We start from the raw sequence: 16,974 nt of genomic DNA, 5'->3' as shown, positions 1-16,974 counted from the left end.
CTATTATAATTGTTCTTTTAATATATTAGCATGGAGGGTCCCTCTACTGGATTAGATTCTACAATGCAAAAAAATTCAAATATGACCAGTTTTTCCTTATGACTGATGTTAAACGTTAATGTTTTAAACTAGCTCATCATTAAAGACTAGCAGTTATACACTTTCCTAAGTAAAACTACTTTTTTTTTTGCTCCCCCACCCTTCTAGAAAAACTACTCTTACTCTTTAATATAGGTAAGCAGAAGGTAAGCAGAAATGGGGGAATGGGAATAAGCAACACATACACAAGTGTATACATTCCCTACCCTCGTTTCCCACATTGGGTTCTGAGTTTTTAATAAGCAGGGAGAAATGGATGACTGTAATATTCTTTTATGGTCTCTTCTGCTATTAGGAACAAAAGTAAAATGTGGTTCTGGATTAACCAAAAACTAGATTATTTGGCCCTGAAGAATTTACTAAGAAACTGCTAATATTTTTCAAATAAAAATAGTAATTTATAACAAATATTTATTATTAAATAAATAATTTATTAATAAATATTTTATAATTTATAAAATTGTAATAATGACTAATAATTTACTATTTATTGACTTATGAAGTATATATACTTACTACTTTAAAATGGAAATGGCCAGAAAGGGCTATACGTCTTCTTTATGTTAAACTTCGATCAAAAAAAAAACAAAAAAAAACAAGAAAAAACAAAAAACAATTCTGAAGTCAATTCATGTTTATATCACTTTAAGCTTTATTTCTCTATAGAAGAATCAAATCAGGAATATTAAGATCTTGGGTCAGAAATTACAGTCTGGGTAATGTAAATCTTATCATCTAAATAAGGAAAACAAAAAACCTTCACTCGCAATTTTAATTCGTAGTTTCGAAAACCAGGAGAAAAGATTCACCTTAAATTTAGAATTTTTTTTTTAACAATTTCCAAGTTAAAGACAACCTGCGTCATCCCTACATTGAAATAAGAAAAAAGTGCTACAGTTTCATTAAACTGTAAAAATAATCAGAATGTATTTAGCCAACAATATGCCAATGCCACCACTGCTCTCATCAACAAGCAGTTCTATGATGCAGAGTGAAATGCTCGTGTTTAGACTCTCGCTTAGGTTTCTGGCTGTATCCGCCGAACTGCCGTCTCCCTACTGGACGTCCAACCTTCCAGAGTACTTGTCAGTTACCATGGTGTACATGGCCCTTGTCAGTCTCTTGCCTTGAAAAACCTTCCCTACTCTGTGTATCTTTAGGAAGCAGTTCACAGGAAACCTCTGTGAAGTTTCCCCGTGTCCTCGCAGGGCTTTAGGCATCCGCCCATCACACCGTCCTCCCGCGGACCGCAATTACTTGCTAACAGCCTCGTCCCTCCCAGACCCAAACCCGAGTACCTTCCTCCCCATCCGCGTGTTCTCAACATCTAGGTGCTCAACGTTTGTAAAATCACAAAAATAAATGCTTCTGAGGTATTCATTTTCTCTTAAAGCCCATCCAGTAGAGATTTCTTTTAAAAATATGAGTTGAAGGACACTGTAGACACTGCAATGTCTACAGAGACTATCTCACCTCTCACAACCCAAGTGCATCAGACACTGGTTTCTCTATGATTAATTAATTAGGTCAACAAGCCCATTTCTGAGCTCTAAAGTTGAAGGGCACTAACACTGCACGAACCAAATATGGTTAAAAATCTGAAGTATGTGGCATCAGCTTTAAAGGAGAAAAGAGCAAAAAAAATGAACTGCCCTTAAAAAGAATGATTGTGTGTTTATCAAACACTCAGCTTCATTTAGGCATTTAATTAAGCCATTTATTGCTTCAAATGTGTCACCATGAACATTTTAATGTACACTCCACACCAGTAAGGCCTCAGTTTTCACCACCTATAAATTGTGAACCTACATTTGGACTTTTGTGTCATCAATTGTTACATGAGTTTTTACAGAACAAGGATTTTGAATCTGTATTTTATAATAGCAAAAATGCTTATCTCACCCCTTGGTGTAAATGTCTCAAAGAATATTAATAGTTGGCCACATTTTTTTTTTTTTTTTTTTTTTTTGAGGAGGTAGTTCCATGTTTTGGCCCATATCTATCTATATATATATATAGATATATACATATCTATATATATATAATCTCAGATACTATCAGGTTCCACCAATTACTAAGTAAGGGAATGAAAGTTTGGTTTCCTTCTTTAGAGAGGCTTCATAAAATAGTCAATGTTTGAGGTTAAATTTTGTCAAAATGCTTTCAGGTGATTTGGTAAGCAGTGGAATTCACACATGGAAAGGGGTTGCAGCAGCTGGAAATAGGGATGTTCCTGATTCAGACAAGGAACTTTCTCTTAAAATAAGGCTGTACATGTAAGGCTTTTTCCTTTGACCAATTCCTAGAAAATGAATGAATTTGGAAAAGTCATTATATATAATTAGAAGATTAAACAATACCACAGATTATCTCCAGGCAACATGCTAATAAGCTAACTGAATGCTACTTTATATGTTATTTCTTAAAGTTTTATAAAATCTCCATGAAAATACTGAGTGTTATGGAATCATGATACTTATGATACTGTGAAATCATGAATCCCCACAAATGAACCAACTTTGTTTTATGGGCTGTCCAGCTATAAAATCAGTCTGCAACAGCTCAGAATTGAGGATTCGTGAAGCTAAGAGAGACCCCTAAAATCCTCTATCTAACCCATTCCCTTTGGGTAGCATTGCATAGATTTTATGGTCTTCTGAATAAGTTCTAAGAGGCTCATAAGTGGTTTTGATTAAAGCAGAAATCTAATGGACCCAGTAAGTTTCAACATAAAAGAAATGATGTAATAAGTATTTCTAAAGTTTTAAGGATTTTTCTACCAACCTGACTTGGTAGTATACCTGAAATAAAACCTCCACTATGCAAAGTTTATAATTTAAAATAGCACCTATAGAATAAAAACCTTAGGAGTGCTTTACAGGCATCCTGCAGCCAGCATCACCCTGGCTTAATAAGGCCCAGAGTGATTCAAAATGTGAATTAACCATCATACCAGTATGTGGTAGTATCCAAAATAGAACTGCATTTTAAGCTCCAATCCAGGAGGTCTCTTTACTTCAATTGGCCACACTGCCTCAAGTCAAAACAACTATTACCATTATTTTCATTTTATCTACCATAATTAGACTTCTTTCATGTCTCTTAGACTGAAGGAAAAGCCAGAGAGATGTTCTAGAAAAATACATTTGCATTTCAAATTTACATTAGAAATGTCTTTCCCCTATTTTCACGTCACGAATTCCAAGCACTGTTAAAGAAATCAAAGATGACACAGCATTCTGTGTCCTGGGCCTCTGTCCTTTTTAGATTATGAAAACTGGAAGTTTATTGGAATTAAGAAATTTTCCTTATTAAGTGTGTAAAGTATAAATACAAGTAATTTTTTAAAAACTTTATTTTAACACCTAATACAATTCCAATTTTAAGGATTACTTGCACAAAAAAATAAACACATTTGGTATAAAAATGTATCACTTTAACACCCTTTCCCTTTCGGCCCCTCCCCCTCCCCCCATGAACTGCACTCTATCCAGATGCAGAAACATATAAAGACTAATGGCACAGATTCGTTTTTACCTACAGGAGTTTCTGTTTATGTACCCAGGTACTCTAGAGGACACCAGCCCACTTTATCACATGAACCATTTCCTTCAGCCTGCTGAATTTAGTTTCACAAAGAAACAAAGCTTATTATAAAGGCATTTGAAAAACCATTATCTTAAATTCTTTTTAGAAGCACTGACTTTTTTTTTTTTTTTTTTTTTTGCAACCATTTATATACAGTGTTACATAACAGCTCTGGAGTACAGTACATGCAGCAGAACATACCTGTTGAATATAAAATACTTTTCTTAAAATCTTCATCGTTGGAATTCTCTGAAGTCTAAATTATAGAATGCCCATTACTTTGAGAAAATGGTTGAGGAGTACAAATGTCTGCATATGTTGGCCACTGAAATAATCCAAGGCTAACTGGAATAATATTCGTAGCACACCAGGAGTGCATAAATAATTTACTTACATTATTAAAATACAACCCATAAAATTCAAGTTCAAGATCTTACAGGATTGTCTATGTAAATCCTTGAAGTGGTTGCCTGGAAATGCATTGTGTCTTCTTTCTCTTTCTTTTTTCAAGTCCTATATAAAATGTTTAGTTGAAGTTTTTTCTTCCTCAAATGAAACGACCACCTTTATTTGTGCCGACTGCCTCTTCTCTTCATTGCGGCAGTGCACTGTGGACAGTACCATTTTCCTTTTGGTGCTTCTGTCAACCCAACACATCCATAATGGAACCATTCTATTGGGCACTGGAAAGCAAAATGGCAGAGAAATAGTTTTTAATACCTCCAAAGATTACAGAGTATAATATGCCCACTAGGCTGAATATTAATAATAAGATTCATGGAAACAACTTTTAGATCGAGGAGCTGATTTATAGGTCACTGAAACCCACTGATAGGTTTAAGAGATAAGGAAATGGAGGCATAGAAAAAGTATGCATCTCTGTTAACTCAAAGGTTAATGTCATCTATATCCATGATCCCAAGTAATGAACAAAATTCACTAATTCTCCTTAAGCCAGAGAGTAAGTTGATACTAACTTTCAAGGACAAGAAGTGAGATGGATCTCTCACAAAAAAGGCAAATACATTTTACAGATTTTATTTACTATTCAGCCTTATTCACTCCCTTGTAAAGTAGTATGAGCTAGTTGCAATGAAAATCATAAAGGGATGCCTTGGCATTCCTCTCTGGGTAGATCTATTCCTACATATGCAGAGAAGAGGTATCCTACTCTGTAACATATTAAGCAGTTCTACACCTGCACAGAAAATCTTAGCACTCAGAAGAGCACGAGTAGGAATGAGAAGAATCAGAGAATATGATGGGGTATTCACCGAAATGCATCATTTCCACTAACTTCCCCAGGAGGTTACAGTGGTGTTCTTGGAAGGACTAGGCAATATTGTTATACAATAATCACAAACAGCCCACAAGTAATTCTAAAGGGGGAAGTGGAAGGACAGTCTTTCTCTAACTATGTGAACATGTTGTTGGGACCCTATCTGGTCAGGAGAGCACAGACTTTAATGTACCAAGCCAAACCTGCTCAATCTTCAGGTTATTTTTAAAAATTGTAAACTGCTACTATTAACCTTAGGATTCTAACATTATGGATTCTTACTTCTTTAGAATTCAGGGTTGCTACTCCTCTGCAGGAAAAGCTGGAACAAAAGGGGCTGGAGGTTTGAGAAAGTGAGGAGGGAGTGAAATTATGAGAAAAAAGATTCTCAGTATCCAATAAAAATCTATCTCTAACCAAAATTAAGCTTCGTAAAAAACAACAACAACAACAAAAAAAGGGAATTCTTTTCTTTCAAACCTCCTTTACTTTTTATATCACAAGTGGCTCTTACCAGCAGACAGCGGCTGGATACAATAGGACACACCACACTGATAGGAGGAAAATAACCTCACATTATACCACCCCCCACTTGCACTAGCTGCAGGCTTCCTGACACAATGTACTGTTTTAAAGCTCTAGTTCTTCACTGTGGTAAGTGAACTGGATTCTAGTCAACACAGTATTATTTAGCAAAGGAGGTGGAGGATGTTTTTAATTTTCACACAATGTATCACCTTTTGAGATTTATAATCTGCAGACGAAACTATAAAACTAGCTTTAAGGGGCACCAGGGTGGCTCAGTGGGTTAAGCCTCTGCCTTTGGCTCAGGTCATGAGCTCAGGGTCCTGGGATCAAGCCCCACATCGGGTCCTCTGCTCAGCAGGGAGCCTGCTTCCCCTTCTCTCTCTGCCTGCTGCTCTGCTTGTGATTTCTCTCTCTGTCAAGTAAATAAAGAAAATCTTAAAAACAAACAAACCCAAAACTAGCTTTAAAAGAGTTTTGAATTGGGAGCACATGAAGGGACACTACTGTGTTTTGGAGAGAAATATTCTAGCATTAATATAAGGTAATTAACATAACTGCAGACTTGTTTTCACAGACTGAGTGATACCATAAATAAGAAAAATGTTTAAGTAATAATATTTTGTGATTTTTTTTTCCATTCCTAAATAGAAAAATTTAATACTTACATCTTGGTTATCACAGCCCACCATCTCACCATAGGATACCTAGTTAAAATAAAAGTAAATATTTTTTATTATGACTATGCGACAAGCATCTAAATCCAAATTGTTGATGATACTGTTAGAAAACAGAGAGGAATATACAATTGCATTAAGAAATAGGGTATATAGTTTTTTAGTAAAGAGTTTATAAAGATTTATAGCACAGAGGGGAAATACACAGAAATTATGTTCTCTTTGAAAATCTGAAAGAACCTTGACAAATTACCTTTGTGGGTGGTTTCTTTTGTAAGACCTTAAGTTTCTTTTTGGGTTACTTACTTACTTAAGGTTTCTATTTTTTCTTGGGTCATGTTGGGTCAGTTATATTTTCGCAGTCAATAGTTGAAACTTCTAAACTTATTACCAATTTACTATCTGCCCTTTCACATTTTTCCTTCTTCTGTTCATCACCAGCACTTTATAATACAACTTCCTAATTCTTGAATTAATTTAAGTTCACAATGGACAGAGAAATGTTTCAGACAGGGTTATGACCAGATGGCATACTATCTGATTTTCTGCATGATTGAGCATATCTGTATATGGTTCTACACATATGAATGACTCTGGTTAACAATTTTTGGGGGGCACTCAGATTCTTCCCTCAAAGCTCTACAGATCTATTTCATCAACTAGTTTTTAGTGTTATAGATGAGAAATCCAGGGTGAATTTGATTTTGTTCTTTTTTAGGTGATCTATTTTTACTACCAGGATCTGTACAGAATTTTCTTAATAACTGATTTTAAAAAAATGTTTGTCAGGTGACAGGAGAAAACCTAACAGTCTCTTACTCTTAAATGGCAAATTCTCAAAAATTAGATTGCCAACTTGCACCATAAATACAATAAATTGCAGATGGATTAAAGTGGTTTTTTTTTTTTTTTGCAGATGGATTAAAGATTTAAACATGTAGAAACTGAAGTATATCAAGAGCTAGACAAAGCCATTTGCAAATGAGAAAAAAAATGCAAGACACAGTTATACGGGGAAAAGGCAAGGAGATCTTCTTAATAAGCATATAACCCACAGCTGACTTCATAAAGAAAAAGACTAACAGCCATAAAACTGGAATTTCAGAATTAAAAACAAAATAAAAAACTAAACCAAGCAAAGTATTTATAATGTACATGACAAAAGTGATAGAAAAATCAGCCAACACCAATGAGTCAATTCATAATGGAAATAAAAGTAGCCAAAAAAGAGTCCAATTTTACTACTAAGGTAAACTGAAATCACTGTGTGATATAAAACTATCAAACTGGTATAGGGTTTCTGAAACAAAATAGTATCCAGCACTGGACAGAGTTTAGGAAACAGGCATGCTCATCAGGTTTTGAAAATGAACTTCAGAAGGTAATCTGGTAGTCTGCAATTAATATTTTAACTTACTTTTATTTCTAAAAGATTATCTTAGAAATTAGATGTGTAAAATGGGTACATAAAAAAATGCCTACCATAATGTTATTTGTAATCTCAAAAAAATTAAAACCACTACAAAAACCTATAGCTAAATCTGGTTTAAAAAGTTACCCACAGGGGCACCTGGGTGACTCAGTGGGTTAAAGCCTCTTCCTTCAGCTCAGGTCATGATCCCAGGGTCCTGGGATCAAGCCCCGCATGGGGCTCTCTGCTCAGCGGGGAGCCTGCTCCCCCCCCCCCAACTCTCTGCCTGCCTCTATGCTTATTTGTGATCTCTGTCAAATAAATAAATAAAATCTTAAAAAAAAAAAAGTTACACACAGTATAACACATAATTGTGAAAAAATTTTAAAGGATTACTTCAAGAAAAATGATATTCAGTACACATGACTTTATGAAAAAGCATTATAGAAAGAATACACTGTGATCCAACTGGTCAAATTCACACATATACATACACACACAAACACACACATGCACATCTGTGTGTACATATGTGTAAGAGACTGAATGTTTGCGTTTCTCCCCCAAACCTGTGTTGCAGCCGTATCCCCCACTAGGACTGTGTTTGGAGATAGGGCTAAATGAGCTCAGACAGGTGGAATCTTAATCCAACAGAGCTGGTGCCTTTATAAGAAGAGACACCAGAGCTCTCTTCACCATATGAGGATACAGCATGAAGGGGGCCCTCTGCCAGGAAGGAAGAAAGTCCTCCCAGCACTCCCAGTCAGCACTTTCATAGTGGACTACCTAGCCTCCAAAACTGTGAGAAAATAGAATTCTGCTGTTTAAACCACCCAGTCTGTGGTATTTTGACACAGCAGCCTGAGCAGACTCAGACACCACGCATGTGGGGTATACAGTAGTGATAAACCAAACTGTCTAATTATAGGTTATATCCAAAGGCTGAGAGCATGGGTGACTTACGCATTTCTTTACACTCTTTGTATTTACAGCAAACGTGATTTTGCAAAGAGCAGAAGAAAATTATAGAAGAAAGCAAAAGTATTTTAACTGGAGAAGAAAGAATATTTTAAAAAATGAAATAGCTCTCTGATTTCTATTTTATTCAGATTATGCTTGTATAGACATATCATTTTACCTGATTGCAAATGCAATATCGTGGTTCATTTGGGTCATAAGTCCAATCAACTTGACTGTTTGAATCAGACTCTGGTACTACCGTTGTTTGTTGAGAGATTTCTTGTACGACAGTTGATGAAGAAGAACATGACGACAAGGAAGAGGAGGAGGAGGAAGACGAGGACTGCTGACTTGAAGATTTGTTGTTGTTTCTGACAAAAAAAAAAAAAAAAACAGTATCAGTTTCATTGGCTCAGCATCCAGAAGTTATGGGACAATAATTCCTAAATGAGTGGTATGAAATGAAATGACACTAAGCGTGTAAATTAACGTTTAACATGAAGTTGAACTAACTTGATATACAGATTTAAAAGCACAATTGTTGACAGCAACAAAGAGCAAAAATATTCGTAACAGTTAATTTTTGTTTGACATTTTCTGTTTTCTGGAGAATAAAGATATTGAAAAAAATTCTTTCAAGCTATGTTTTTACGATAATTTTTTTAATCTACTACTACTTAACATTGACTTAAATTTCAGGTAATAGTTTGAAGAACTAGTATTAGTTAAGGCTATCTTGCAGACATTCTTTGTATTTTTAAGCAAACTGAATACTCTTCATCAAAATCATCTCATCAACTGCCTTTGTGTATTTGTATTTTAGATTTTGCATTAGTTTATATTAAACACATAACAGAATAAGGGGTCATAAAGGAAAAAAGTTCCATAAAATGGCTTATCCTAATGAACAAAAGAAAGTAAGCAGAAGTTATTTCTACCCAATTTAAGACTCTAGAAAGAGTAAAGACTTTAAAACCTTTTAAAGACTTTACTCCTCCAGAGTACGGCGGTGTGAATGAAAATGTCATGATCATGACCATCAACAGACATGTGAACACTTACCTGTGCAAGACAGGAAATAGCGTTAAAATTCACAAGTAATTTATCAAAATTTATATGCTAACTAAATTTTATGAATTTTATAAATTTTACAAATTTTACGTCATCTCTTCCTGCCTCCCTCAAGTTCATCCAGATCCATGATACCTACCTTTGTTTCACATACCCAAGCCCCACCAGATGCCAAGCCGACTGCACACTTAGTAGAGCTATAGGGCATACCTTATAGTAAAGGTACAGGAGCTACTGTAACAATGCAACTTACTTGCTCTTTCTCCCACTCCGTGAGTCGGCTGCTGATGAACTGGTGTTCTGTGTTAATGTAGTCATGAGTGCTGAAGATGATGAATAGCCAGCTGTTTCTCTGGGCATTGAAAATTCTTTCCCCAGCTGAAAGTCATTATTCTTAAATGCTTCATAACTGGCTTTTAGACTTGATGTTCTTCGTCCCTCTTTCATCTTAAACAGACATTCACTGATAATATTAATACGCATATATATGCAGATTTTCTTTTTCAGTCCTACTACTTAGAGTATTATGTTAGTTTATCTAATATTATTTTGTTTAAACCATTATTTTCATCACTGTCATTTCAGCTATTTTATGTAAAGATTTAAAATCGGTTTTTACGGTTAGGAGGGAGCTACAGAACTGGTAACTTAATTTGGAATACAAACTGTAGAGCGGTGAACAAACATTAAGGCGGTGTGAGTTGTGAGGCGTTTGGAGGACTCCTGGCACCAGGAGGGAGGACCAAGTCCTGTCCTCACAGGTGCCGGGACTCACGGTCAACAACACACACCTCATGAGGGATCGGCACGAGCTGGCACCAATATATTTGTTACTTTTCATGATCAATCAGGTAAATTAATACACATAAGTTTCATCAAATAAAATGTCAGGTATCATAAAACCATGATGTAAAAATGAAACTCTACAGTGTAGAGTTCACACTACTCTGTTCACATCTGGTTGTTTCTACTAGAGTTTACCAATGCATCAGACAAAATGTACCTGCTATTTCCAAACCTCATCCTTTTTACCTGAGCTGTGGCTTGAACCGCTTGAGCTGCAGCCATGGTGATCGCCCCTGCACCGGTTCCTGAAGATAATGAGCCAATATTGTAGGATGCCAGAGGCTGGGAGGAATTCACATTGTAAGCATTGTTGGAAGAGGCTGTAGAATTATTATTTCGACACCCTATGTCAAATTAAAGAAGAAATAAAAATGGTTGGAGAGAACACGATGTTAGTGAGCGTAAAATACATTATTTCCCAGTACAGATATAATCATTAAACTTAACATTTTCATGCCACCATCAAATTTTCATGTCCCATTTTTCCTTTTTCTCCTTTCCCCATCTGTAGACTATAACCAAGTAAAAAAAAAATCTGTATGGTTCGCTAATCCTGAATGCTTTCATTTCCCCTTTAACACAAACAAAACACAAACATTCCTATTTGAAATACTGAACTTACCTAGTGTATTTTCCTTAGAGGCATCTGATGTAAGCGTAGATAGAAGAGCTTCAGATTTAAACTTCTTTTCAGGAATATGATCTGTTGTTGCATGGTGAGAAGTCGGATTATATTTCCTTTCTGAATATAAATAAAGAATTTATGTGTTTTTAAACTTTAGAGGACTATGGACAAGACATAATACTTTCATTCAGCTATAAACAAGTATGTTATGTTCTGAGTTCTTCGGTGGAATACAGAACAATATGTTTTCTTGGAGGATGGGACAAGCAGAACTGTCTGGATCACCTATTTTGTTAAGAGTAGCCTTCCCACACATTAAAAAAGAAAACTTCAGTAGCAAAGTACTGCAGATAACCCACAATGCACCGTGATTTTACACAGAACATGAGAGGAAGTTTGTTTTCAAAACATTATCCACAATTTTGAACAGTTTTCAACCAGCCCTTCTTTCATATCAAATTGATCTGTCACAAATTACACATACAGTCTTCTAATCAGCCAACATCCAACCAACCATTTACTCACTAAACCACCAACCATTTGAGGCCTTCTTAATATGCCAAACAGTAGGTGAAGCACCGGAGAAGCAAGGAAGATAAAAAAAACAAAGAGCCCACCACCATGTATTTTCTCATTTGTTTTGGGTTATAATACTCTCTAGAGAGAATCAGGTGTCTGTGTGTAGGAAGTATATGCTGCTACTAATACCATCCATTTGTCCTTAATGTATTCCAGAAAAAGCAAACACTCTACTCCCAAATCAAATATACTTTTCCCAAATGATGAAGGTAAGTCCACCAGGAACTGTAAGGAAAATGTAGCTCTCACAAAATAAAAGGAAGGGAAAGATATTTTTCTCAATTGGTTGTATGGGGCTAAATGAAAAGAATATACAGACAATATAATGAGTTTTTAATTGTACTGAAATTTTTAGCTGCCCTAAACCAAACTTACTTTCCACTGGAGTATGTGAATGAGCATGATGATTGTTCACTGGCTGTGAAGGAGTATCTAATTCCAAAGATCCTAAAAAATAAAGGCACAGAGATACATCTCCATTCAATGTCAAGCAGAACTTTATTGGTCAATCAACTACAGGCACTCTGTACCCTCACCTAGAAGAGGACTGGCAAGCCCTGATGCATATCCCTGTGTCATTTTCATCAAACATGACAGAGAATAACCATTGCCAATTTCGCACTGAGCCAATTTCATCCTCTTTCTAAATAATAAGTAATCTACTTCTTACTATTCATTTTAAGTATGAAACAGCTCAAGGCATGTTAATGTCTAATTGGGGAATTCAGGGCAGCGGGTAGGTACCACATAAGTGGATGAATGGATCTTATAACTCCATTACTGATAAGATCTGAAAAACTTAAACTAGTTATACTGGGTTGAAGACCTTTCTATGCAAGATCCTAAAGTATTAGGTGATGGGACATTACTATATGAAAGAAAATTTCTTTGATCGTTAAAATAACGTATGATAGTAAAGACTTCCTAAAAGAAGTTAGGCACAGAATCTCTACCGCCAAGCATTAAATACTTTTAAGAAGTTTTCTGGGTTTATCTTGATCCCTTGAGATGAAATTATGGCAGGGTACAGGATGGAGTAGATTTTATGACTCAATTTCATTCAGTTTTGTGTGTCTGTGTCCTTAAAGAGGATGCTTCATTAACCTTTTTGCAGTACTGAATAGGCATGAATTATTGTTATTCACAGCTATTATTAGCATTAAAAAAAAACTAGAACAGCTATAGAATATTTTATCTTGTCTCAAAATACTTATTATTCTCAGATAGGGTCTTCTTGGAATAAAAGTATCACAAATAAATTAGATGATCATCTGAAGTGATAGATCTACTTTTGAATACAAAGATGTCACTATGGATACCAAGACGGATTCATGATTAGGTTGTTCCCTTATTCTAGGGAGTGTGTACATATACACATGATTTAACACCATTAAAGAAATTTTTTATCAGTGTGTACAAACAGGTATATGCTCTTGCTGAAGAAATGCATCAAAAAAAAGAATAAAGGTAAATTATAACAGGAGATCAAGTAGAACCTTGCAAGGAAATATTAAACTGTTTCTTAGTGATAAGAAAAAATTTACTTCTTTGAGAAAAAAAGGAAACGCTTTGGAATCAACTAAATCTTCAGTTGAGGAAAAGCCTTAAGGCAGTTCTTCGGGAGAAAAAACAACAGCCTCCCTCAGAGTTTAAGTGTATCCGCAGGCAGAGCAAAGGCCATACGTTTAATGACAGATGGTTAACTTCTTTCTAGATCGTTCTATTTCTTTAAATCTTTATTCTCATCACTCATCTTACTAACATATCCATATTAAAAAATGGAATGACTTAGTATGTGATTTTAATAAAGAGTGAGTGTAGGATATCCTGTATCACCTGTCTCCATATCCAACCCAAAGGGTTCTGGCTGCTAGAGTCCACGCTGTCCCACCCGGCTGCCACCATCTACAGAAGCACACCATCTGAGAAGTCTCCATGGGACAAGTGTCTCCTCAGCGATTTGCACATGGGCTGTCCAACATCGATGGAAAACTGTAAATTTTACTTACGCCTCTCTAATATTTCTGTAATTCCAGCATTATCAGCTTCCAGCTCCATTTTAAACTTAGCCAGTTCCTGATCCAGCTTTCTCAAGTGTCGATCTACCTGTTTCAAAGAAGATCAAAGATAACCACCAAAATTTGGGACACTATTAAAGTGTCAGTTTAATGAGGAAACGAAATCTTTATTTCTTTTAGTGCATCTGCTTAGTATCCTTGAGCAAGTCAATGAACCTACACCTCAATATTTTAATCTATGAAATGAGGGCTAGGTGAAATAATATTCAAGCCTCCTGTAATAAATTTGAAGTTTTAAGAAACCAGAATCACAATTTGTTAGAAAACTTTCAGAAGAAGTGAGATGTGAAACTAAACAATACTGAGACTTGGGATTTGAGGTGGGAGGAAGTGCGGGAGGGTTGGTAACTTTTTATAGTGTACCCTGGGATTACTTTCGACCTAATCTCCTCCTACTTATAGTAAGGCCATCCACCACTCTGCCATACTATAACTGTTACTTAGAATGAAAAATGAAAGATCCTTAGTCTATAAACAAAGAGGCTACTATATTCTACACATATGTTTCTCTAAGGCAGAAAAGTAAACCATTATACTTGTAAACATTTATGCAAAGGGTTGAAACCAAAGGGGTTTTTTAGCCAGAAAACTCCATTCCCCAAAGAGCTTGGTTAAAATAGTTTTATTGATAATACTACAGCCCTTGTGAAGGTGGCAAATTTTATTTTCTCATTCAACTACAAATCTTTTGACTGATTTCAGAAAATTATATGATACTTCCAACTAAGAACAACTAAGTCTTAATTTTTTAAGGTTAATATTAAATATTTTTCAATACTTTTTCAAATTTGCCACTATAAGTGAAAAAAGAAAACAAATTTTCTGAAAAATATTGTTATATTATTGACAACATCTTTATCAAACTCTTGATTGGCAATGGATCATTATTAAATAATTAAGAGTGACTTTCTTACAAATATCAAAGTATCTATGATTCATCATGAAGGCAAAAAAATTAAGTAAGAATGAAATAATGTATACCTAAATTGAAGGAGATGGGTAGAAAAGTAGCAAAAGACAATTTTGTGCGTTAGATGCCATGAAATGTGCGTGGTGCATTAGATGTTCTATCTTTTCTAGCCCATGCACTAATCTTCTGACATAGGTTATTACTGTCTCCATCTCGTAAGTGAAGAAACGGAGGCTCAGAAGGGTTAAGTAACATGCCCAAAGGCAATAGCTAATGCATTATGGAAAAGGGATTTAACTCTGATCTATTTGTAATAAATTGTTCTTCACCATTTATACCCAACATTGTCCTCTGAACTTCTGCATGTAGCAGCCAACTGTTTTTTTTTTCTTTAACTCAGAATAATATAATTCAAATTGAAAAATAAAATAGTTTCTTGTTATTTATATTTCTTATATAACAGCACCCAGCGGGGTACTGGTTAGTGACTTTTCAATAACTTGAAACCCACTTTTCTGTCCATCTTCACACGCAAGTTGTTGTTCAGAGTATGGCAGAATCTAAAATTACAATATTTAAAATCCTATAGAGGCATGTATTATGGACAAATGCTCCTATTCAAAGAACATGCAGGTAATTGAGCATCCTTTAATGGAAACTCCCTTCCAATTAATTAAGTGTGAACACAGACCTCAGTTATTCAAGAATATCTCCTACATTGTCAAAATTTAATCTCAAGGGAAGTCAGAAACAGTACTCATATTTAAATTCCAAGACCACTTAATGCAATGAAAATATTCCACCACCTTTATTACCTACAATATTGAGATTTGTGCTTGGCATTGGGTTAAATGGAAAATACATGAAAAATGAGAGAGAATCCCTGCTTTCATAGGAATTACAAATTTGGCTGACAAATCAAGATTTATGTGAGCTTTTTAACATAATAAATGTTTTAAAATATATATACCCTGGATGTAGCAAATAAGAAACAGCTAGAAAAGGATTAGAAGTAGTACATAAAAAATACATATATAACCTTGGGCTGTGGTAGACACAAAGGAGGTAAATGAGTTAGAGGGTGAAGAATGTACTGTTTTCAAATAGATGGAAAGAAAAATTAATAATTAAAGAATGAATAGAGACAGGAAGACAAACAAGATTCTCAGAGGGAGGAAAAAAAAAGTAAAAGCATGATGTGGTCTACAACAGTAATCTACAGTATAGACAGGCAGAATGTTAAAGTGCTGGTCAGGAGGATGCAGTCAGAAATGAAGACATCATGTACCCTCTCCCAACTCCTTCCACCCCAGCGTTGAAGAACTGCTTCAGTGTGTTAAAGATAGTACTGACAGGGATTGTTACACATGAGAGCATGGAAAATAATGACGGAATTTTCAATACTAGCAGCTCCGAAAAAGGAATAGAAGTCAAAGACTTAATAATTCTAAAAACAAATATGTAATTAAATACTGAAAAGCATAAACCACATTGTGGTAGACAGCTTTGTAAAGAGGGTCCAGTCATTCCTACCTCTTGGTAGGTAAAAAAAAGATTATGAACTGATGAATATTAGAAGCAATTATTAGGCAATGAGGACTGTTTTTCTTAGAATCACTGCTACTGTACTAAATCAAATTAGAAGTTAGAAAGCTTACTACAAGGTTTAACTCAAACTATGAAGCAAGAGAGTACTTCAACGCATTAAACAGCCATAGCAAGAGCTATGGCTGAACTTTCCTGAAACCTGTAGAGTACATCTACTCTACCCCCATGATTCTGAAGGGGCAAAAGTTCCTAATCTGGCAGATTACCATAATGGCCCCAAAGGTATCAGGCAAAGCAAGAACCTAAATTACCCCACTCCTCCACATATACCTGACCTCATAAGATTGATTTATAGTAGTAGAGAGGGTAGTACTCTAATTGAGAGAGATTTTCTATTAACCACATACTCCTAACACAAGGCTGACCACAGAGTCTAATTACTGATTTGTTCCCCACTTTATGTCAATAAATACTAGCCATAAAAGCTTCCTTATTCTATGGACCCAAATCATACCTCACAACCCAAAATACAACTGCTTTAATTTTAAATCAATTCTCTTCTTTCTGACCTCTTCAGAGCCAAAGGAAATTCTGTCAACATTATTTGTTAACATCTTGATGATCACAAAGATAAGTCACATTTGGCACCTCTGCACGAAACGGAAAAATCCTCATATTTTAACATTTTAGCATAGAGTTGTAATCCTTTATTCTTTCTCTTTTGACTCCCAGTCTCAATATTCATATTTTAAGATGTCACTGATGCACCCAAACTGAA

General features: G+C 35.3%; 1 protein-coding gene across 2 annotated transcripts in view; it reads right to left on the bottom strand.

Moving 5' to 3' along the window:
- Positions 1 to 727: 727 nt before the first annotated feature.
- ING3 (inhibitor of growth family member 3) overlaps positions 728 to 16,974 on the bottom strand; it is a 28,662-nt gene continuing 12,415 nt past the window's right edge. Inside the window, exons 5-12 of one of the 2 annotated variants that reach the window (XM_059171683.1) lie at positions 13,670 to 13,766; positions 12,036 to 12,107; positions 11,079 to 11,198; positions 10,643 to 10,800; positions 9,864 to 10,057; positions 8,718 to 8,910; positions 6,160 to 6,198; positions 728 to 4,370 (exon numbers count right to left, since the gene is read on the bottom strand). In XM_059171683.1, coding sequence (XP_059027666.1) covers positions 4,254 to 4,370; positions 6,160 to 6,198; positions 8,718 to 8,910; positions 9,864 to 10,057; positions 10,643 to 10,800; positions 11,079 to 11,198; positions 12,036 to 12,107; positions 13,670 to 13,766 — 990 coding nt within the window. In that variant the 3' untranslated portion in view covers positions 728 to 4,253. Of the gene's footprint in view, positions 4,371 to 6,159; positions 6,199 to 8,717; positions 8,911 to 9,863; positions 10,058 to 10,642; positions 10,801 to 11,078; positions 11,199 to 12,035; positions 12,108 to 13,669; positions 13,767 to 16,974 lie in introns of those variants that run through there. The other variant, XR_009352951.1, reaches the window with a different exon arrangement.

Source organism: Mustela lutreola, chromosome 4, assembly GCF_030435805.1.
Source record: "Mustela lutreola isolate mMusLut2 chromosome 4, mMusLut2.pri, whole genome shotgun sequence".
Classification (NCBI taxonomy): domain Eukaryota; kingdom Metazoa; phylum Chordata; class Mammalia; order Carnivora; family Mustelidae; genus Mustela; species Mustela lutreola.
Note: the sequence above shows the minus strand (reverse complement) of the source record. Positions and strands in the feature narration are given on the sequence as shown.